The sequence below is a fragment of the Ambystoma mexicanum genome, chromosome 4p (genome assembly GCF_040938575.1).
Source record: "Ambystoma mexicanum isolate Mex_15411 chromosome 4p, UKY_AmexF1_1, whole genome shotgun sequence".
NCBI classification, from domain to species: Eukaryota; Metazoa; Chordata; class Amphibia; order Caudata; family Ambystomatidae; genus Ambystoma; species Ambystoma mexicanum.
The window spans coordinates 553,748,284-553,772,436 of record NC_090927.1 but is presented as its reverse complement, the minus strand read 5'-3'; the positions used below and the strand labels follow the sequence as shown (position 1 = coordinate 553,772,436).

Below are 24,153 nucleotides of genomic sequence, written 5' to 3'. Positions count from 1 at the left end.
GACACCATGAATCATAGAGACTGGTTGAATGTTTGTATATATACACGTAATTTTAAGAATTTGTTTGTACGTGAACAAGCTGCAAGACAGCAGCGAAACGCGTTGCACTGTGCTTTTTTTAATTGTTGGCTGATGTCCAAATAAAACTGGAAATTACAAGGACTTTATGCTGCATTTATTTTTGGGTTTTCGTATCGAAGGAAAGTATTTGCTGCTGGCGTTCGTCATACTGCTCATAGTGCTATCCTCTCCGGGAGAAATGGAACCACTTTCTCCTTTTTGAAATATATATATATATAAATTCATGCAAAAATGTTTCTCTATGCATATTCATGATCATTTATAAAAACGTGATGTTGTGCAATGGACATTTTAGAACATAGTCACAACAAAGAGCAATTAAAAATAAGAACTTCCACTTTCTTTACAAAGTACACTACAAAGAACTTCATTGTATCCATTTTTTTATCTTTATGTGATATAGGTATCTTCAGGTGTGGAAAAGGGAGCCTTTTCATATCAAGGTTCAATACGTGGAAAGGATTTTGGAAAGTTCATGTTTCGAAGACAGAGTAAGTGATGCTATACTATTCATTATGTTAAATATATCTTTTCTCCCTATGCCTTAAAGCATTAGCTGATTCACAGGCTGAAGAACTTCTTTGGTTCCTTTGGGGAAAGAAAGAAACAACCTTGCTCCAGCTGTAAGGTACCCCAAATGTGGGACAACACAGACGTACACCTAGCACTGCAGATCTGTGCAGCTCCAGTCCTGCTTCTGCCTGATTTCAAAATGGCAGCATGGTACGTTAAGCCCTTGTTTGCTGCAGTCCAAGGAGTGAGTAAAGATAATTGGTGGTAACTATTAGTAGGGGGCATATGTGTGGATGAGATTGTGGGAAAGAGGCACAACCAATCTTTCTCAGGAAAAAAGAAAATTAAGTGCTTCATTGAATACTATGTGAATCATAAAAGAATGTCATTGTATTTTCCCTTGTTCCCTCCCTTGCCTTGAAGCGCTGTGAAACACATTGTGTTAAATAAATAAACATATCATATCATATTAGGTGCAGTACACATGCGCTTCTGATTTTTGCTTTGTGCTGGAGACCGAGATACGATCTTGCAAAGTGGTGGTGGGGCTATATGTGACACATTGGGAGAGACAAGCTTGAGAGAGACCAAACATAAAAGGAGACCTTAAGAGTTCATCTGGCCAAAGCAGATAATCCATGGCTGTGTCAAATTCACAGATTGAAAAACAGCTCTTAGAAAGGAGACTGAAATACTTGCTAGCAGGAGTGTATCTAACAGTATTGCTACTGTACCAGGAGTGTAGCTAGTGGATGGAGGCTGAACATACCTACACAAGCAAAGGCACCAATCAAGGGGACATAGGAACTTGGTTATTTGAAACTGACAAGAAGAGACTTTGCAATATATTCTTCAGACTGTGAGTTGAAGCAACAAAGGTATGGCCACTATATCTCTGGGAAAGCGGGTTAGAGATTGGAAACTGGGGAAATGCAATATTTCATAGATCAAACTATAAGGCACTTTGATTTAATGAATCCTGACACATATGGTGGTTGTTCTTACTTTATAAGCTTCAGTCATGACGTTTTTGCTTGCACTTAGAATAATAACCTTCACTGACCGTACACAAATATAGACATACTGCAGTGGCCTGTAAGGTCAGCCCAGCAGGCAAGCTTTAAAGTATCACACATGTAAATAGTCTGAGGGTGGGAATTCTGAGTTGCAGATCCATTGACCTAAGCAATCCAACTCCCAACCGTCTAGGACATCCATGATGACTCATATAATATGAATATTATTTGAAACCCTGTACCCAAGAATAATACAGAGACCATAGCCCCGTGTCCAACCCAGTATCCTTGCTCTCTCCCACTACCCTTCCAGCCAGCAAGTGCCCCATCATCTGTGCCCCAGTTTATCCATGTATTCACCACACTGGCCAATATTGCTTTCCATACACCTGTGTACTGTCTTCCATCCCAGCTGCCTAGGACTCTGTGGGGCCTCAAGTGGTTACAATTGTCCCTTGAATATCTGTGAAAATTTTCTCAATGAACCTCATGACTACTTCACATAGGTTTCAACTTTTTATTGTATTTGTATTATACTTTTTGTTTACATTAAGCAGTTGGGGTTTCCAGACTAGGGGTCAATCCTGCACCCTTTCCTTAATCTTGAAATGGGTTCTCCCCTCCCTAATTCAGATCCCCTGCTCCATCATGATGTTTTCAAAGGACCGGCTGACTCGGCCAGTATACCACTACTATCTAGGTGTATCCTTCACCCTATGGAGTCCTAACAGCCATATCCCTTTCTGACATGCTACCTTAGGAACCTCCTAGGGACCTAACTTGGTAGTCCAGTTGTTCACTCATGCTTTTCCTAATGGCTCTCTCTTCAGATTCTCCTCACTCACATGTGTCCTCTCTCACCACATCTTTGTCTCTCTCACTGTCTCTCCACACTACATCCCCTGATTTTACTGTTATCAACCACTTCTCCTATCTCTACCTTACAGCTCATTGCTTCCCCTCTTTCTATACTCTGTTTCCTAGTCTTACCCTTTTCTCTCTCTCTCTCACTCTTACTCCTCACATTCTGCCCCCTGGTTTTACTGCCCTCTCTCAACTTTCCTGCCTACGCCTGCCAACTGCCTTCTGCTCTTTCTTCTCCACAAACTCCTTTCTCCCACAAATACATGGACCCCTAATCTCCAATACCGCCGCCTCTCACTTCCCACTCTGCCATCCACATAATAACACACACATCTTCTCTCACATCTATTCTCGACCCCCCTTTATTCTTGCAGCCATCAAATTAGTCTCTTCCTCATGCAATTACACACAAAGAAATTCGTTCCACTCTCTCAGAACCAACACCTTACCATCACTATCTCAAACTACTCCAACAGTCTCTCCCCATCACTTCTCCACCTGCAACACTATCCCCACTGGTCTCTTGGTTCACTTCTTCTGCTTCTGACACATACAACTTTCATCATCTACTGAAACTGCTAGCTTTTCATTGCCCCGCCTTTCCAGCTTTAGAGTTCCCATGTTTGTGCATTTGATGGAGTGCTTTGAGACAGTACTGTCGAGCTGCTGAGTTGTCTTTCCATTTTTGATCAGTGATTTTCATTTTTATCGATACGTATGGCGGTGAAGTTTACCCTGCATTATTCTACTGTAACAAATTTGGAAACAACAAAGCTCAATCATTTCAGTTGACGGAATATGGAGTCCTGCCTTCCTACTCCAGAACCTCATAAAAAAAAGTGGAGCGCACCCATTTGGCATGTGTGAACATACACCTTTCATCATCTACTGAAACTGCTAACTTTTCCCTGCTTTAGAGTTCCCATGTGTGCGCTTTCGATGGAGTGCTTTCAGAGAGTGCTGTCAAGCTGCTGAGTGGTCTTTCCATTTTGGATCAGTGATTTTAATTTTGATCTCTGGATATGGCAGCAAAGCTTACCCTGCATTATTCTACTGTGGGATCTTGGAAACAACAAAGCTCATTGATTTCATTGGTCAGAAGACAGAGTCCCGCCTTCCTACTGCGGAACCGCATAAAAAAATGGAGCGTTTGAATTCCACAGAGTGCTTTGAGAGAGTGCTGTTCAGCTCTCTGGTGGTCAGCGGACTGCAGGATTCTTGAAGTAAGATTGCAGCTTGTCTGTATATTGACTTATCTCATTACACAACTGAGTAACCCTAATGGTAATGCCTAGCAAAAGTAAGCCAAAATCCGTGAGGTATAATTTGAGAAAGGGGTCTGCAGAGATCAATAATACTACACCAACTACCATGCAGGGTTTACTTAAAAGCCCACTAGCTCTGCCGGCTGGATTGGTTGGTAATATGGGTGAAGATAAAGGGAAAATAACCTCCTTTTTTTGGCACACAATCAATCACTAATAATGTTGTTTCAATAGTAGAAATATCAGGTCATACTAATGTCTCTAACCAAGGGTCAAAGTGCCAAGACCCACTTTCATTGGACGATATTGACAATAATTTCTTGCCGGTCCTCTGCTATGCTTTACATCAGAGCATGGCAGGCCGGAAGAAATGTCTGTGCCTAATGTTGGATTGACTTTAGTTGTGGATGCACAGGTGTTAATGGTGGAGGCTGGTACAGGCACAATAGAGATTCACAGCGTATATCTGCCTCTCCAAATTTGATTGCACACTCCTCTTCAAATGTTCAAACAAAGGAGTCTGTGCATATGGATGTAACATATTACGAAATTCAATCATCTCTGGCTTAGCATTGAAGGTCATGTTATAATTATGTGGTAGAATTCACAATAATATTACACAAAATAGGAATCAAGGAAATACTTCTACTGGACAGAATATGGTTGTGATTGTTCAAGATCCCACAGATATTAGGCCCACTGAGATGACGGCAGAGGGCACAGCGAAGATGAACCACAGGGGACGAGATGACAAGGAATTGGGCAATTTGGATTCTCCAATTAATTAATCGGCTCCATCTGAAATATTTTCTTCAAGGCAACAGAGCCCAGGCCTGGCAAAGTAGCCTCTCGGCAGATGTTCTGAATCCGACTGTTGAAACGATTAAAATATTGATAAAGGTAAAAAGATAGGCTGCACGTAATAAAATAATTGTCGCGCCAAGCAGCTGAACATTGACGAGTAGGCTAGTGGAGAATAATCCGATGAAAACTGTGATCCTGATTCCGACTTAGCCTACTCAATGTTGAAGCTAAACAAAAGTGACCATGGTAAGGGTCTGCTGGAACAGACCTCTACCACAAATCCAATTGTAAGGGAAGCGGTTAAAAAGCCGATGACTTTAAGTAAGGAAAGAATGAATGTTAATTTGAATACCATGGCTGACCCGAAAGATCCTAAATTGGTGTTAAAGAGTAAGAGAAATATGTGGCTCAGCCTCTTCACATTTCTTCTCACGCAAATCCCACAATTACGAGTACCGGTTTCAGAAGTTTCAGAAGACTTTAAGTTTTTTTAACCTTTTGGAATGTGCAAATCCGAATGTCACTGCTATCCGCTGTAGGTAGGCAGATAGTGCCATGCTTCTCGAAAGTTTTCAGGCTCATCTCTTTAACTGTGGAGTATATCTTGATGTGGACGTTGACACAGAGGATTCTTCTTTGACATCTATCAGCCATCTGCCTAAGAGCATGAGACCAAGCTTAGGAACTCAATCTCGCTTGAACAACGACAAGGTTCAATTCATTGATATCCGCTTACTTTGAAATGGTTGGCTGATGCTTTGCCTGTAGTGTTATCAAAACAGAATTGAGAAATCACATTGTTATCTTGGAATACACGTGGGTTTGCCCACTTACTCTTTCCCAAGGGCTCTCTACCTATGTTAATGCAGAACCAGATTTTCCTACTCCAGGAGACCTGGCAAAAGGGGCCACACCTTCAGGGATTTGCTGATGGGCATTGTTCATTGTATAGGTTCCTGGAGGATAGAGTTGGCCGGTTCTGATCACATTTTGGCCGTTGAGGTAACAAAATCTAAGTTGGGGGTTGCCGGGCGTAAGCCAATTGTAAACATATACCATCCCCCAAGTGCTACCTACTGAGTGGCAATTTAGGGTGCATTACAGGATATCTTCATGTCATGGTTTAAGGAAGCTAATAAAGAAATCATAGTGTGAGCTGGTGACCTTAACTGTCATTGTATATGTAAAGAGGTGTTGTTGTTGGAGGGTCCATTGAATAGTCAAAGTTTGATGAAGCAATCTGTTTCTAATATCGAAGGAGATGAGTGGATGAGGTTTATTCAGAGCTGGGACCTGATAATGGTTAATGGGTGGATAGAAGATGATAATCCATGGGAAAAGGAAGGCCACATTAGATTACTTCTTTACAAATATTGAGTCACTCTCTGATGTGACTAATATGCATGTGATTAGAAATTATTGGAGTGGTGATGCCTGTTTGCAGCTCAACCTTAAGATGAATGGTCTGATTAACTCAGAAAGGGCTATTGGAAGAGTTAAAGTTATGAAATCTGTCAACCGGATTAGGCGGTGAAATACGAATATTGACCGGTTCTGCACGCAACCTACTATCCCCTTGCCTTGCTTAATATTGATAAAGAGTGTGAGAATTATGACAAGGTAGTCAGAGATAGGAAGTGATTGATGTGTAGGCACCTTTGTAGTTTTAAGGCTAAATATCTATGCCCGGTAGATGGACACAGGAAGATTAAAAAGTTTAAAAATACATATCAGAACTGGGACCGCAGTATTCTTGTCAGAGGTCCCTATGGGAGAGAATGGTTGGGGTTTTAATTAGTGGCAAATCGAGGAGTATTTGGGAATTGTTGGGGGAAGCCAGGGGTTGTACTGAATGGAATTCTCTTAATCCTATCAATGAGAAGCAATGGGGGAATCGTACCATGACTTCAAATCTAAAATGAAGACTGTGCTTTTACTGCACTGTCGGCATTTTAGAGAATGCTGACTCCCATTACTGCGCCCAAGTAGAGTAGAGGTTGTGGGGATGTCCCAAACTCTCCTTGTTCGCAGTAATGGGAGTCGGGGGTTGCAGGAGTGTTCCCCACTTACCATTAGGTTAAGCGGTGGACAGGAAAACGAATTTCTTTTATTTTAAATAAGGGCCAGCGGCGTCGGCACTGCCCCACGTAAGTGAGATGAACTGCCACTGCAGGGGTACAAAGTAGTCGGTGCCACACGCAGAGGTGCGCTGCGTTAAAGGTAGGTGTGGTGGTGGGCGGGGGTTGGAGTCTTGCAGGGGAAAACGTGATCTATCTGATCACTGCATGTGCCGTAATTGCCATCAACATGTTCGTCTGCGCAGTTACGGGCCGTGCATCGATGACTTAGATTCTTCTTGAGGAGGCACCAACCAGTTACTGAGCTCTCTGTGGATACAGCCCTTTGTGCCCATTAACAGGACCCAGATTTTCTTATTGATAAGGAAGATATTCAACTCAAAATAAGTAGGCTGAAATCCTCTAGAGTTCCGGGCAATAACAGGCTTGCTAACGTGGTTTCTAAGCAGAACCCGGAATTCTGGGCCTCTATTCTACTAAAAATTTTGTTTGATAAGTTCCTTTTGGAGGGAAGAATACCAACCTCCTGGCAAGCCTCCATATTAGTCCCGTTATTAAAATAGGGATCTCCACTATTGCTGGGTACTAACATTTTTTATCCATATTTGATTCAATAGGGAAGCTTTTTGCATTGAGGGAACTACAGAGATGTGTCGATGAGGTGGGGCTTCTTGATAGGTTCCAGAGTGGTTTCCTTCATGGTTACTCAACGACCCATACATAATCTTAGGCTTCTGGACTATTTGATTTAGAACGTACATACTAAAGATTCCCCGGTTCTATATGTGCTGTTTGTAGATTGTCAATTTGCTTTTGATTCCGTCTGCAGAAAGCGGTTATGGGCAAAGCTCGAACCATACGGGTGTCTGACCTACATTCTTCATTTTATAAGGCTAGTACATGAGAACACTGTGATTCAGGTAAAGTTGGATGGTGAGGGAGCTATGACGGACCAGATACCTTCTGTATAGCAAGCAAGGGTGCATTCTGGCTCCCTTCCTATTCAACTTGTACCTGGCGGACCTACCGTCAGGTTTAGCTGCGGATAAGTGTTGTCCCGCAACAGTTGGTTCCGCTCATTGTCGGGTTTTGGCTTATGCAGATGACCTCGTAATCATGGACCATACTTTTGCGGGTCTATGTCGATTACATTAACTGCTGCCCTTTGGAACTATGCCGAGGATAATTTATTGGAAATCTCACAACAAAACTCGGATAATATTGTTTGCCTTAAAGAAATTAGCCCGTCCAAGGCTGATCAATACAAATTCCTGGGCATTGGGCTGGATCAACCGAGGGGTTACAAAGTTTGTATTGCAACTTGAAAGACTAAAGCTGCTCGGCTGACGTCACTCATTCACCAGTTTGTTAGAAGAACTGGTGGTTTTTCATATGAGGATGTGCACGGACTGTATATCCAATGCTTTGTGCCAGCTATTCTCTACGGGTTAGAAAATGATGGATCTAAAGTGGCTACAACGTATTGAAGGCACGGTTTGGAGGAAATTACTGGGACTCCCTACTTGTGTCCCTATAGCTATTATCCGTTTGGAACTGGGACTCATTTCCTAGCATTTGCTGATTTTGAAGAAACGTGCCCTTTTGTACCTTAAAATGATGTATAGTTTGGAGGGGCATTTGCTACACTCACTTGGTTGTTATCTTTTAAAAGCTGAAGGAACCACTAAATATGAAACCTATATTGTTAATTTGCTTAAAACTAAAGGATGGACCCCGAATTGGAATGATAAGTACCATGTTGCAGCGAGGTCTCTGGAGAGTGAGATTGATTTATGGGACTGGAATGAAAATGTTCTACATATGTCTACACTAAAGAGCAATGCGTTTGTGACTGAGATGGTTTATACATTTAAGAGACAACAACCATAATTGGTAATTTCTCCTTGTAGACATTTTAGGAGATGTTTACTCCTGCTCTCGGGAGGATAGCTCAGGGGAAACATGCTCACCTTGGAAGCAAGATGACACAGAGCACCACAGGTTCGATCCCTGGGTCCCCGCTTAGAAAGCTCTGGGTATTAAGTGCGTTATAAATAACCTATCATACCATACTCCTGCTCTGCATAAATTGATTACCAGTTCTCTCTGTAGTGGGCCCACACTCTTGATTCCAACAATGGAAAGGACTTGCCGAATTTGCCAGAAAACCCAGATGTTGGAAACTTCAAAGGACATTCTGACTGAGTGCTGTGCTTTGGATCCCACGTATATGAACTACTTGGGTGAATATGTGCATAACCCTGATTCAATTAAGGGCTCCCCTGTTGGTAGTGTTGTCTTAACACTAATAGCAAAGCCCTACATACAGTCTTATATAGAGTATGGATAGTAGCATCTGAAAGGTTAAAGGATCGTGGGCGTATGCTTACCGAGGATATTTAATGCATTTTTAAATGGGTTTTTAATGGTTTGTTTTAATAGGTGTTGAAGTTATTGTTCATGTACTGTATGAATTTGAATTGTATGAGGTCTCTAGATGATCTATTGAATGAACTTTTTAAAATGAACTAATTGGAATTGTATATGTTTTATATGTTGGTAAAATGTATATTAACAATGATATGTGTAAAGTTGTTTAACTAAAACACGTGAAGACCTATTAGTATCCCATGTCAGCTGTTCTTCAGAGCCAAACTCTATCTAAGCTACACCTTTGGGGGATGGAACTTCCCACGGAAGTCTTCAAAAAGCCCTGTAGCCCACTGTTTTTTCTATCTCCATTTTCATGCTGTCAGCCATGTGCTCAGTGGGGTCATTTGTTGTGGGATGGTCTCCTCTCCTGGGTGAGGTGTTCTTCAAAGAGGGTTTGGGAAGTGTTCCAAGGTATCACTTGTTCGCTTGAATGACCTTTACATTCTCAGACTTTCCACTGCTGCCTCACTGTGTCCCTGTAGCCCATTTGGGGATTGTGGGGTAGGTGTTTGGTGCCTAATTTAGCCTGGAAAGGGGGAAACTCCAGTCCATTCCTATTTTGGCACCGAGTCCATTCCTCATGCCCTCAGTCTAGGTTTTTGTTGTAGGGTTTCAGTGTGTTTTGGTAATTGTAGTTTGTGCCAGGCCGCACTTTATACTTATGCTTTGTGGTCAGGGCGACCTGATGAAGAGCATGTTGAAAATGGCAAAAACTGTTAGCCTGTTTACCAGGCCTCCCTCCTTTGGCAGGGTCCGGACAAGATGTGCTGTGCTTCTCTCCCAGGCACTTTAGTAGGTGACAGACCACGTGTTGCTGGTATCTTCTGTGGTCGGCATATCCCAATCTCCTAGCAAACATCCCATATTCGAAACTTAACAAAAGCTGTCAAGTTTCGGAATGTGTGTTCATCCAACAACTCTCTCAACAACAGAAGTGACAATAGGCCTCATTGGGCGTATGATTATGCAATTAAATATGGTGGCAATACATGTATTTGGATCTGTTACCTCACCGCCATATTACCAAACTCATCAAAACATGTGTTGGCAAGTTTGAGGCAAAATCTCCAGTACTCCAGCCATAGAAATTTTGGATGTACTCTCGGCAGTTCATTTGCTCACAGTAATTTCTCCAAATGCCAATGGAGTACACTGGGACTACATAATGAGGGATCACAACTGTCGCACTTACAATTAGGTGGATTTGCAGCTAAAATGTGGAACTGTCACAGTGCACTAATTTGCCAGGTTGATCACTGGCAAATCTATCAAAATCATAGTGAGGCCCATTGTCCAGTAATTACAAGAAAGTACTAATAGAGCAGCAACATGACATGAGCTGAAGCAGAGAACCAATCGTGTTGCTCGAGTCAATGCTAATGAGAGAGAGCAAGAATGAGAAGTGGAACCAAGTTTGGAAATCCTTGGTGCATTGTGCGAGAAACGTCAACACTGAAACTAGCCAAGAAATAGATACCGAGAATAAGCCACAGTATATAAACATAGGTAAAAGAAACAAGTAAGCCAATTGTGCTGCTGAGATCAATAGAATGAGTTCTATGACATATTCTATGTCATGTAGAGTGCTTTGAAACTGAAGGGATCACGTGCCCCTGAGATACCCAAAGAACATATTATGTCCCTTACTATAATGTTCCACAACCAAGTCCAGGTTATGGCAAGATAAAGACCTCGGGTACAAAGTAAAGTTCATAGGGTTCTAACTGTTCTTTCCCTTCCACGTGTTTCTTTTTCTTTATCCAGAAATATAAATGAAATATTGATTGTGTACTTTTCAGTAAACATTATCGGTCCGCGCCACAAGGATCCCCATAAATATGTGAGACGTGTGGTTGTTTTTCTTCCTGTTCTTTCTTCGGATTTATGTAAGTGTTCACTTCTGTAATGTGCCTCAGACCAGCAATAAACCGAAATAAACAAGCAGATGGAGCGAACACACACTTATTCATATAACCAAATATTTCAGTATGAGCCTTGCTATTGATTTGTCACATCAATAAAAAAGTTTAATAAAACTGCATTCCCCTAACTGTGCTTATATCATTGAGATGCATGAAGTTTCTCATTAAACAAGGCGAGCTTATACGTTCTGAGACAGGTGTTTTGTGTGCCATATTGAAAACAAGAGAATTCTGCTACCATTACATTTTGCAATGAGAGATGTGTTTCTAATAGATTGTAGTAGCATATGTATTGCCATACTACCTATAAGAAGTGCTTGAATGCGACTGATAAAGAAGCACAGTTAACCATGTCATATTCAATGATAAAGTCAGAAAGAGAGTTGCAGCTGCATTGCAACACCTCATTGAGCAATTTAATCAAAACAATGGCCCCACAATATCTGAAAAGAATGAGCAATAGAAAACAATGTATATTTCCCATATCATTTTATTTTGACACTAGCAGAAGTACCTGTTCCCTGAACGGGTTCTGTAGACAGACATGATGACACTGATCCTGCAGGTCGCTGGTCCAATTTGCTTATTGCTTGATGTGCTTTGCAGCCTGAAGTAAACTGCCCTGAAACTGGGTGCATGTGGCTGGCTGACATACCCTGGAACAGACGTTGGGGCAGGTGGGAATTGGTGTGCTGCTGCATACTGGGACCTTCTGTGCTCTCGCCCCACCTGCCGCCTAACCCTGGCGTGGTGCAGTTCATTGCAGTGCATTCTGGTGCAAATATCTCAGAAATGGTGCATCCTAGGGCCTTGAAATGTGGTTTTCGAGGTCTCATTTTGTTCCTCATGTTGCGGCCGTTCCTTCTATGACCATACTATGACCATGTCATTTTCAGGCAACCGTCTCATGTGCAAAGGTGCTGTAATCCGGGGAAAAGAGTGGGGTGTCCAAATGTCATGTAGCTGGTAATGTCCGGAGGACACTAACATGCAACGATGCAGAATTTAATGCAGATTGGTGAAACGGTGTGTAATTGTGTAAGGGCAAATGCTTTGCCACAAGCCCAAAAACAGCTTTTGACCTTTATATATATAGATATAGTCTGCCTCTTCTGTAGAAAATGAAAAAAAAATGTGTTATGTCAAAAGTAAAGAAATACCTATCTGGTGTATGCTCCTTCTCAAGTTACCCTGCTTTTGGAATTTGAAGCTGAAAGAAAGTGGGCACAACAGATTTGGCTATTTCTGTGTAATCGCTCATAGTTCAGTGGTTGCTGAAGCTTACGCTCCTTGCCTATTTTCAACCCCTTCACATACATGGAAAAATAGCAAACCAGCTGCCTCATATCTTCCCCATACAAAGAGTTTGTGGTGTCCATTTAAAATGAAGACTCACAAATTGCTTGCTGCTTCATCTCAACACAAACATCTACCAATACCATATTTACAACACAGAAGCTGTTAGGCAGCAACCTGTGCAGTTCCCTCTGGGACCACTGCAAAGGATTTAAGACTACAGGTGGTTGGCAGTAAACCCAATTGGTAGCAGTCTGTACCACCCACATTTACCTGGTAGCTGTGGCTGAACAGTCAGACTTCTCTCAAGAAGAGTTAGGCAGGATACAGAGTATTCACAATAGGTCAAAAGAACACAGTAGAACAAGCAAACACTGACCAGAGCTTGGTGTAAAATAGATATAATTATTTATTTAAAAAACTCATCTAGTAAAACACACTGGCACTAATATCAAGCAGTTCAAAAACACGGTCACTAAAAGATATACACTCCCTTCAACGATTAGTTAGACAAGTCTTAAGTAAAGCAACACTTATTTTCAGACAGCGGTGAGCGCTTAACAAAGATGGCACTCTAATCAATCGGTTTAAAAGGGAGAGAAAGGCAGAGCAAAGATAGAAATAGATCCCAACACTTTCGGAAGAACACAGTAGGAGAAGAAGGCAGGTTAAAACCATAAAGTCAAAGTTAACAAGGCCGGACCCACTTTAAGAGGCTCCGGTCGAAATGTGTCCAAGGTCACACGGTTCGAAGTGCCCAAAAGTCTCGCAATAAGTTCAGAAAGAGTTGGACCAAAAAGAAAGGGACCAGTTAGATGGTCAAGGCAGCCAGCCCAGTCCAGAAGGTTAAGGGATTATTGTTACCTTGTAGCAATGTATAGAAAGGGAGGCCTGGCGGACACAGTACCTTAAAATGGTGAGAACGCTCCAGCGGGGGCAGTTGTTCCTGGCAGCGGGTGCAAGTCAGTGCTTCGTCCGGAGGAAGAGAGGTTCTTGTCAGGGAGGAAAGCAGGAGTCCGTTGCACTGCCAGGGAAGAAACCAGCCGAGAGTTCTCAATTAAAAGGAGTGGTCCTTTTATTCGTGGTCCAGTGGTAAGTGGCTATCCGGTTGCCTGGGTGCTTGGCACTGGCAATTCGACCACAAGACGTCCTGGGATGCGAGAAAGGAAGGTAAACTGGTTGTGCCCACCAGTCAGGGGAAGAAGACTCTCCTGCAGGGAGATCTCCTCTGTCGTTGGGAAGTGGTGAGTCGGTTCAGCAGGGCTCCACCGGTGGTGTCGTCGTAGCAGGTCGGCTCAGCTTCTCCCTCGTCGGATTTTCAGGTCCTGTGGTGACTTCTGAAGTTCCAGTCCCAAAAGCCCTGCTTTTATGCAGCACACCCCCATTCACTCAGTCTAGCTGTCAATCAAACATGCTAAGTGGTGAGCCGACCAGCTCACCACTTGGGCCAATCACACAAGAGTGTGACTTGAGTTACCAAGGTAACTCAGTCGAGGGTGCCTAAACCCCCTCCCACACCACCTGTTGTACCCAGACAGAGTGGCACCACTTTTGGAGCCTTCTGTGGAGAAGCCAGCCAAAACGTGGAACAAAGGGCTCAACCTTTGGTTTGGAGTTACAGAGGCGAACACAAATGCCATTTTAAAACTGAGTTCTGGCAGGAAATACCAACCGGTGAATTAATATTAAATAAATAAACCAGCGGTATGTTAGAGGCTATGTTAAAAGGTATTAGCCTCGAACAATATAAAAAAATCCCATAGAGATATATTTGCGGTTGAATATAAAAAGTAGTAGCCACTGCCACCAGCCAAAACTCAACGAGGGGGGGCGGGACAGTGCCCCCTCGAATAACAGACCCAGGGGCAATCGAATTGCCCCTACCAGTACGTCCACAATATGATGGTTTGCACTGGTTCTGTTAGTAATTTGGGACTAGTAAAGCCAATGGTGACTTTACATGCCCTGGGAGACAGTAGTCAGTCCCAGGGTATGGAGTCTATGTTGGGGGGTCACTATGAAACCCCGGTGTTACTGCACGGAGGGTGCTGTGTAACACACATACAAAAACATATGAGACCCTATGGAGTAAAAGACCCCATAGCCCATGAAACACATTAACATTCAAAGGAACACCATAAATCATGTCCAAGACTGGGAAAAAAAAGAGTCTCACTCCAGAAATCCAGCAAAGGTGCTGGGGGACTCACTAGGTTAGGAAATTCATCCTAAACAGAGAATTCTCCCTAAAAGAAGCTTCCACAGAAGAAATGTGCCATGAATATGTGCACAAAGAACCACAATAATATGATGCCTTTTTCTAGGACTGCTGTTCAATAGTAAATTAACCTATTCCTAGAGTAAATCAAGCATTATGGAGTCAAAATATTAGGTGGATATTTCATATACTGATTTGATATTATTTGTGCTCAGATTAGGCAATGGACGTTTTTTTGTTGTGAACCTTACGAGCTAAAACTATATTTCTAAGTTGTGTATTTAGAGATTAACTTAAGTAAAACAAATAATGCTCTAATATATATGCCATCTTGGAGAAGTAGCAGGACCATTATGGCAAGCGTTTATTGCACGAGTTAAAACATCTTTAAGTTATTGATGTTTTGATTTATTGTGCTACACAGTAATGGAATTGCATCGGCATAGAGTGGTAGGCAGGGTTTTCACTAATCATGGGAAATGGCATATTGGACAATACAAAAACAAAGAGGTGATGACTGGAAGGTTTAGACTTAATCTTAACCACTGGCAATGCTCTGGGCAACCCTCCAGACCACCGTTCTTCGCCTGCCAAGCCATTACAGAAGGGAAAGACCATATGCAAATCAGGCTTGGCCCCACCCCAAAAGGGGCAGTCCAGCCCGAACTGCTAGGCCACATCCCTTCTGCACGAGACCACAAGCATCCCCAAACATGTTTCGCCCTTGTTGGGGCTCATCAGTGAGGAGTAGCTTGGGTCTCTAGGCCCAGCAGGCATGGGACCCACGTCTGGGCATACCCGTCCCACTCGGGGTGACATAGCAAAAACAAAGAGGTGTTGACTGGAAGGTTTAGACTTAATCTTAACCACTGGCAATGCTCTGGGCAACCCTCCAGACCACAGTTCTTCGCCTGCCAAGCCATTACAGAAGGGAAAGACCATATGCAAATCAGGCTTGGCCCCACCCATTGGACAATACTACTTATTTTGTAGAATGTTTTAACTGGGTGACAACTCTTTTGGGGTAAGTTTCAACCCACCCCTAATAAGGCACATACTATTGTATTCATTGAATAAGGTTTTTTTATATGAGCACGGTATTGCTGGTTTAACAAGATTCATTCCCCAGGCCTCGGGGGGATAGCTCAGGGGCAACGTGCTTCCCAGAAGCAAAACGATATGGAGCAACACAGGTTCGATCCTCGGGTCCGCGCTTAGAAACCTATGGGTGTTAAGCCTGTTAGAAATAACCTATCATATCATATCATACAGCCTCCCTCCCCTTTCAGGACAAGAAACACACAGGGTTGCACAGATGGTCTATTTATTAATACAAACAGAAATAGGTAAATCAATGTAAACATATTATGCATCTGGGAAACTCCAATGGTGATAAAAACATTAGCCACCTCAATTTATCATGTTACATTTACAGGAATAGAGATGTCTCTATCACACTCATCGCCATATGTACATTTGATTCATCCTGATTGTGCATCCACCATGCTTTGATCATTGTATGAGGGCTTGGGATAAAACTGTCATTTTAAATGGAAAGTAAATTATATTAGAATGTCTCTGACTTTCTAAATCTCTCGATTTATTATTTTTTGCAAATAAATATCCACCCCACCTCCTCACTCAATGGACATGTCAACATTTCAAACAGTGTTTTAGAAAATTAATTTATAAGACAAACTTCTTAACATTCTCACGTGTGGATCACTCATAAAATGAGAAAAAGGAAATCATGGAAACAGGAAATGACTCCCATGATCTTACTTTTCTGGGTGTAAACAGAGTGAGATATACTTCTGACTCACAAAAAACATCTTCCCTATGTGATCACTACACAGAGAAGGAGGAATGCATCTCACAGTATTCACACACCATAGGCCCTATTCTATCAAATTGGTAATTCCAGAAGCACATACACTTCTAAAATGTAATAATTTATCAGTATGTCTTGCCAATTGACATACACCTCCCTCAGTACTTTCAATAAAAAAAAGGGCTGGAATCTAATCTATTTCCATTTTGAGTATCGCTCTCCTCGGAATTGTTTCCCCTTAATATTACACTTAGATATTAATTACTTTTGGTTGTCTCACATAATGCTCACACACTCTTAATGAATGGTTCAATTGCCCTGCACTAGGAAAGGGTGGGCATCAGTCAGCAAGATGGGTCCTTACCCACACTACCTGGTTTGCCTCTTTAAGTTTTGGCCCTGCTGTCTATTAACCTGAAGACAGTCTGGGACTATATCTCCATGTTTTCCTCTCTTGCAGTGTACAGCTAGTAATGCAAAATGGGTCCAAAAGTAAAGAAATCTAATCCATTCCCTTTTCTATCATTGCCAGTTCTACTTTCTCTCCTTTCAGTCAGTCGGTCAGTTCATCCCAGTCAGTGAGTCTCCAGAATATATGGGTTTGATCTTTTATCAATAAGAAAACACGTTCTTGTATATGTGTGTATCATTTCTCTAATCTAATTGGGCACTGTATGTGCATTGACAGTCGTCCAAAAAGTACATCACCACACTAAACCATCCCCACCATACTCATTGGGTGTATTAATGAAAAGGAGAGTCTAATGGCTGTAAATTCTACTCCCATATTCCATCCCATTTGATCTGTTATAATCTTGGAGATTTGTACATTAAACAATTTTAACTTTTCAAACCACATATTCCTCACATGTGATCATGTTACTATACCGTTCATCAGATTGCTATCACACAGGTAAATCAAAATAATTCTAGTCTGATCTCAGCATGATGTGTGATGCATTTGTTGCGCATGTTTGCTTTTTACACACTGATACTTTTAAGCAAAAATTATTTTTTATCTCAGAGTAACAGGCTTCATGAACACTCGAATATTTGAATCACTGGTACATGCTCTTATTGTACGAAAATATCCACATTTGTCTAATTTCCATAACTAACTTAATGCAGCCTAAATAAAAGTTAACATTGAGCTGATAGAGCTTTTAACCATGAACATGTTTTAAAAAAATAAGTCTCAAAGTGATTTCCCTTAAATGTTAGAAGCTATATTATGATTCCAAGTGTAAAATTAGTTTTCTTATTTACAAAATATTAAATGGCATCCCAGTTCTTCTGCCAGGTAACAGAATGTCTGGCATCATATAATGTTAGTTCTTTTGCATGTGAGAGCTAAGACAATTATGCATCCTGAAAGTGGTGGTGGTCAATGTGCAAGTTCTTTGATGTAAGGCTACTAGCAAGAGCCCTTATTGGCCCATTCACACCTGTTGAGTGAATTCAGCATCTGCATGCCCCTATGTCAGACATCAAGGCTACAGAAGTATGAAGTGTTTTCCTCTTAGAACATCCTGGCTGATTAAAACATCAGCTTATTCAAGAGGAGACCCCTACAAACCACTTCCCTGAGCACATTAATTGTATTTTTTGAGTTCCAAGCCCAGGAGCAGTGACAGATAGAAGTTGTAAATGGGGAGCATGTGTTTTGCTGACGGGGCCTGAATCTTGAGGCAAAGTCATAATGTGTTTTGGTGAACTTCAAACCAATGTTCTTATTGTTCTCATGGAAAAACAGGCCATCCCCCTTTGTGTTGCTTTGTTGGTGTGGATGGGGAGTAATGCCATGTGTCTGTCCAGACCATGTTCCTGGCTTATTTCAGAAATGTAGCCTTTCAAAGTCATTTTATTTTTCCTGTTACAATGGTCACCTAAAACAGAACAGAACATTTGATATGTCAGTATGTTTCTGTAAAGCCGATCACAGTCCTGTAAAGGAAAATATTCACAATGCAAGGCTGAAACTTGTTTTTTACTCTCTTATGTAATGCTGTCCTTTTCATCTCAGATTGAACAATTCTCCAATTACCAAAATGATTGATGAATTTGTCCATGTAACTGAAAAGGTTCCTTGTATGTCAGAGCATATGTTGTTGGACATATACTCTTGTTGTCAATGGGCTGCTAACATCACACATTTCCTTGCACGTGTCATTTTTCAGAAGCTACGCGTATCCTTCAGGTCACATATTTGTTTTTAAACTGGTGCTTTTCTACCCTTGCATACTTTTCTTCAGTATAGATCTCTCTACAATTTGCAACATCATTCAGAAATTAGATGCTTGTAGTGATATGCTAAGGTAGATTTTTAATATACACTGCAGTGATTTGCATGCAGATAGGCACTGGAAGGATAGCTCAGGGACAACACATTTGTCTTGGAAGCAAGACAACGCATAACAACACAGGTTTGAATCCTGGTAGCACGCTTAGAAACTGGTCTCCGGTATTAAGAATGTTATAAAATAACAATTATAATGATACCCATGCCTAGCATTCTTGCAAAAAAAGGGGGTATATACAAACAGGGGACAAGTGCAATTGTTTTCATTCTGATTCTTTGCAAGATTCATTAAGGTACATAAGTGATGATATGTCATATTTTATTTTTTAGGTTCATCAAGTACAGACACTGACCCTTCAAATACAAACTATGGGACAAACAGCAGCTCAGTGGCTGCTGCCATCCTGGTGCCATTCTTTGCCCTGATATTGTCAGGGTTTGGTTTTTACCTCTACAAACACAGGTACTTGCATGTTCCTTGTACATATGTGTTTATTGTATTATTTGCTATCTTTTGTGATAGGTAGTCGTCCTTCAATACATTCTGAAATCACTCTCTAACAAATATCAAGGAAGTTAATATTGGAGTGAGTTTTCATGGATTGTGTAAAGAGAAACAATACACAATCTGGGTTCAATTCATGAGATGAAAATGAAATGCTGGTTATGTAGTAGATGACTGTGTTAAAACATAAATAAAACATGCTGCTTCAGACAGAGCACCTATAAACATCATATTCTGACTTTAAAAATAAATTGTTGGGGGCAGCTGTGACAAGATTGATGGGTTTTCCCATTTCTTTTGAAGCAAGAAATAGCAATGGATACCAACTCCAGTTTGCTGCTAATTGTACGTAAATGTTTTAGGTAAAGCACTATAGAAATACATTATTCAAATTCTGTAAAAACAATATACTTTCTTGAGAGATTCAAAAAGTTCAGGCTGACAGAATCCAGCATGCACAAAGTGCAAACGGAAGAGGAGAAACAGAAAAGTGGGTGCTGGGCTAATATATGCATTGGAATGTTGGCAGAATGATATGATAGAGAACGAGTAGTGTCGGATGCATGCTGTGGCAATTCTGGTAGATAATTAGTTATATAACCCGATTGGTTAATGAGCTCCATTGAAATTCATGAATTCTTCAATATTTTCCATAATTTAACATTTTGAAAGAGCATTGATGTGAGAAGCGAATAGGTTTAAGAAACATGCACATACGCCATAGGATGGGGGATTCCTTTCTGGAAAAAAAGTCTTACTCATACTATCTGATGGTGATATGTGTCATCTAATGCATAATATTCTTCCAAAATGAAAATGATAATATGTGCACTCATATTAGTGTACAGTCATTGCCAATTATTGTATTTATTTATTTATTTGTTTGTTTATTTATTTATTCACAGAACAAGGCCTAAAGTACAGTACAATGGCTATGCTGGGCATGAAAATAGCAATGGACAAGCTTCTTTTGAAAATCCCATGTACGATACAAACTTAAAACCCACAGAGGCAAAAGCAGTACGATTTGACACAACGTTGAACACAGTCTGTACAGTGGTATAGCGCTCTGTGATAACATGACTGATTCATAGCCATACTGTACCTCTGACGGGCCTGCAGTAACTCCTTCGGTGCCATATACCAACGTCTCTTCTTTTTTTGGCTTTGCTGCTGTGGTCTTTGACGCCATGTACCTGAAAACAGAGCATATGGCAACATGTCTGGGCTTGATGTGTCCACAGACGTCAGGAGAGCAAATCAAGAAAAGTGTTTCGTGTACCACGGGATACATATGCCTGGCTGCATGTGCTTCAAGTCACGGCGCACCCAAGGATACTGCCACGTCACGCCAGTCTGTCATATTTAATGCCTCAGACATTCATGCTTGTATGTGGCTGAATGCCTTTCAGTGCAATCTTCCACGCACTTGGACAAGTCCTCGGGGTGCTCCGAAAAACGATAGCACCACAGTCTACCCCCAGGAACGTTCTGTAGACGTAAAAGCTTTCGTTTTTTATGAAGGAAAAGACCACCTTTCTTGCAGTTGCACATGCATCAACACGCTTGACTGTAACACCACTGAGAACGTGGGACCATTTTGGAGACCAACGGAATATCCCGCATTCAATGTTCATGATATGGGGTGATTTGCAAGTTTCCCACGAACATCGTATTGCAAAATATTACTGCACAACTTGTTTGCACTAGCGTGATATAAATGACTAAGATACCGGTAAAACAAAACGCATACAGGGTCCGTACACTCTATATACATTGTGTATATAAAGCATTGACATTCTGTGTTGAAGCTTTCCATAATCACTTCTTTTCTTTTATACGACATGGCCGTTCAATATTGGCACAGAGTGGCGATACTGACGAAACTATTTACAAGTGTATGTATTGCTTTCCCTTGCCTGCAGGTTCGCTCATATCCAAACGTGCATCAATAGCAGACAGAACCACGTGGCAGCCTCCCAGCGCCTACTTTTCTCTCCCATCTTTATTTCAAGGAGCATGTCCATTGAAGTCGAGGGTATCTGTCATGACTTTCCGCATCGTACTTCCAAACAACAGGGGGTTGGCAGCTTCTCTGTTGCTGCTCAGCACATGTCTATGTGAATAATAATGTATTATAGGGGGCCCACTAAGCCCGAGAGTCTGACCCTCCAACAGTCTTCCTTTAAACCCCATCATTCCCTAGGACGTGGTGTCATGGTTTGCGATCTTGCATTGCACCGAATGACATACATTTGCAAACGCTGTACTAGGAGTCTGGAATATGGAGTCAAACACATGACGGTGCGGCTGGTTTCACAAGGCTGGCCATTAGATGCGTCAACTTTCCAGCACTTTCATTCTATGGGAGAAGGGACACGCTAAGGGATACTATCCGGGTCAACATGGGATAATTGCAGCATTGTCAGTTTATTTAAAAACATGTGTGCAACAACGCCATTGTGCCAGTCCAATAGCACAGCGAGTAGAGTGCTCCCTGACAAAGGTTCGAATCCCGGCAGGGCCAAACTCAGCCTTTCATCCTTCCGAGGTCGATAAATGACCACCACACGCTGTGTGTAATAATAATATAAATGCTAAATTATTATTATTTTTTGTAGATAATTTACACATTCGGCCATATTAAGAAAAAAGAAAGGTGGGCACACAAGGGTTCAACTACATGGTGTGTGAATGGTGTATCAGCTGTGCTCTATCTAAATAAAACCGGATTACAGTTTGTACTACACATATACCCTACTCTAAAAGTATATTATTCCATAGCATTTATTATTCTGCATTTGAAATGGAAAACAAATAAGATTTAGCACCCAATGGCAAATAATCAGTGCTTTGATGCCACTCCTCTTCCAGCTTCTCTTAATCCGGTCTAAAATCGGGGTTTATGCAGATAAACCGAATTATTTTGTACCCCGGAAGGCAGCCCTGCACATTGAACTGGTTGTGTCATTTGGAAAGCTAAGGTTCAATTGAAATCCATCACTACTGTGAGGTGTCCTTTCTTGTATGGTTTCACAATTAAAAAGTCATGTTCAAAATCTGAACTAAGGCATGCGTTGCACAAAATTATATGCAACGTGAGCCAGTGGTGTGTCCTAATTCCATGTAAAACATGCTGTGTTTTATGTAATTCATTATTTGAGAATCTGAAAAAAAAATATTATTCAATTTGGATGCCGATCTTTCATTAAGAGAGTCTAGCAGATATTTTAAAGTTTTCACCAATACATGTCTGTGATATTTCCAAATGTTTTAATGGAATTAGATCATTTTTTAAGAAATATATTCAAAAAAGAAAAATATATATTTTGAAGGCCGGATATATTTACTTAACAAGGGGGGAGCGTGTGTTTGACGTTCGTACAGAAATGGAAATGGATTAAACTGACTAGCAAATTGTTATGGTAAAGCCAATCAGATATACTTCCGTCCTTGGAATGTGCATCAGTGTGGCAGTAAAGAATTGGAAGGGACATGAAGCTGAAAATATACTCCTATAACGTCAAAGTTTAGAAACTATTTTTGAAGATCTTGAGTTGTTGAACATTTTGTTCAGCAGAAGTCCCCAATTGTATCGTAATATATGTAAATGGTGGACAAGGTAGAGTGAAAATGCTCACAATATTGGTAAAAGTGCATGCACAGATGTTTGCTATTTCCCTGTGAATTTTCTGATACACAATCTTTCGCAGTTATATGATGTAGTGGGGAAGAGTGAAATGAAGGAGTGTTGCAGGCTAACATTATGTCAGGATATTTAAAATGTTTGAACCAAAAAACAAATGCTTTGTTAATGTGATTAATGAAGTATTGTGAAAAATTGGAATTTATTTTCATTGATGTAATCAATTCAGTGCCTCTCTCGGAGCAGTAGTGATTGGAGTTTGAGCCTACAGTTGAAGACCTATATAAGATTCGGTCTATGGTTTGCTTTTTTTTTCCAATGGGTCTCCCATGAGACCAAAGATCATTTAAGTATGTAGTAACAGCCAGGGTGTTCACTTTCAGTTGCAACTGATGAAAACTTCACAATGAAATTAGCCCATGAAGATGAGGCAAAGCTTAAATACCTAAAACAGACAACAAAAGGCTACGTGCTTCAAAGTTTCAACGGACGCTTGTTAAACACACCTTGCCTTTCTCCAGGCTGGCTGCAATAATTTTTTTTCTTGTGTAAAATATTTTGTAAGTAAAAACAGAAAAAAATGATAAAAATGGAAACAATAGGACGCTGGCATTTTCATATCATTACTATCTCCAAGTTCACTATTCCATCTGTACATCTCACTACATGCTGCTGACATAAGTAGGTGCAAAATAAATTTTTGTACAGAGATATATTTTTTATGAAGAATTTGTAAAATTATGAAAAATGCTGTACTTTTATGATTAATGTAGGTAAATTGTTAAAATAAATGTTTTTACCATAAAAACATGTAATTTTCCCAATAATGTAAAATGTACCATCTATAGCTGATTTTCAGTTTTTTTCTTAATACACATGTAATAATATTACAGTGGACTGTCAAATACAACACTATCCTTTTGGCGAAAAAAAAGAAAATATATATATTATAAAATATTGTAATATAGCCTGTGCAATGCCACCAATCTTGAAATCAAAGTTCAAAATAAATATTTAATTTTAGATTTCTGTCTTCTGTGTGCACATTTCTTATTGTAACTGTCACTGGCAAAATATATATGGTTACGTCTCTGGCAATTTTATTGAAGGGGAATCTTCATCGCTGTACATACAAATGGGTACAATTGGCTCACTCTTTATCAAACAACAATGCAAAAAGCAGGCATATGCAGTTTAATTCAAATATACTGGTGACAACTTAATGCCGTGATGGAGAAAATCGTTTATTGCTAGAAGAAAATTACAAATATTTATGCTCTTTGAGAAACATGAATGCCATTAATTTAGCATACAGTCATTCCAAGACTCAAACATGCCTCAAGTTTATTTATACTGTAATGAAAAGCAATCCCTTTTTATTG

General features: G+C 40.8%; 1 protein-coding gene across 2 annotated transcripts in view; it reads left to right on the top strand.

The window, feature by feature from the left end:
• The window catches only part of CSMD1 (CUB and Sushi multiple domains 1), a 5,442,057-nt gene extending 5,418,263 nt beyond the window's left edge, over nucleotides 1–23,794 (top strand). For both annotated transcript variants that reach the window (XM_069606098.1, XM_069606099.1), the window contains exons 68-70: nucleotides 485–572; nucleotides 18,951–19,083; nucleotides 20,031–23,794. In XM_069606098.1, the coding sequence (XP_069462199.1) occupies nucleotides 485–572; nucleotides 18,951–19,083; nucleotides 20,031–20,190 (381 nt within the window). In that variant the 3' untranslated portion in view covers nucleotides 20,191–23,794. The remainder of the gene's footprint in view (nucleotides 1–484; nucleotides 573–18,950; nucleotides 19,084–20,030) is intronic.
• The last annotated feature ends 359 nt before the right edge of the window (nucleotides 23,795–24,153 follow it).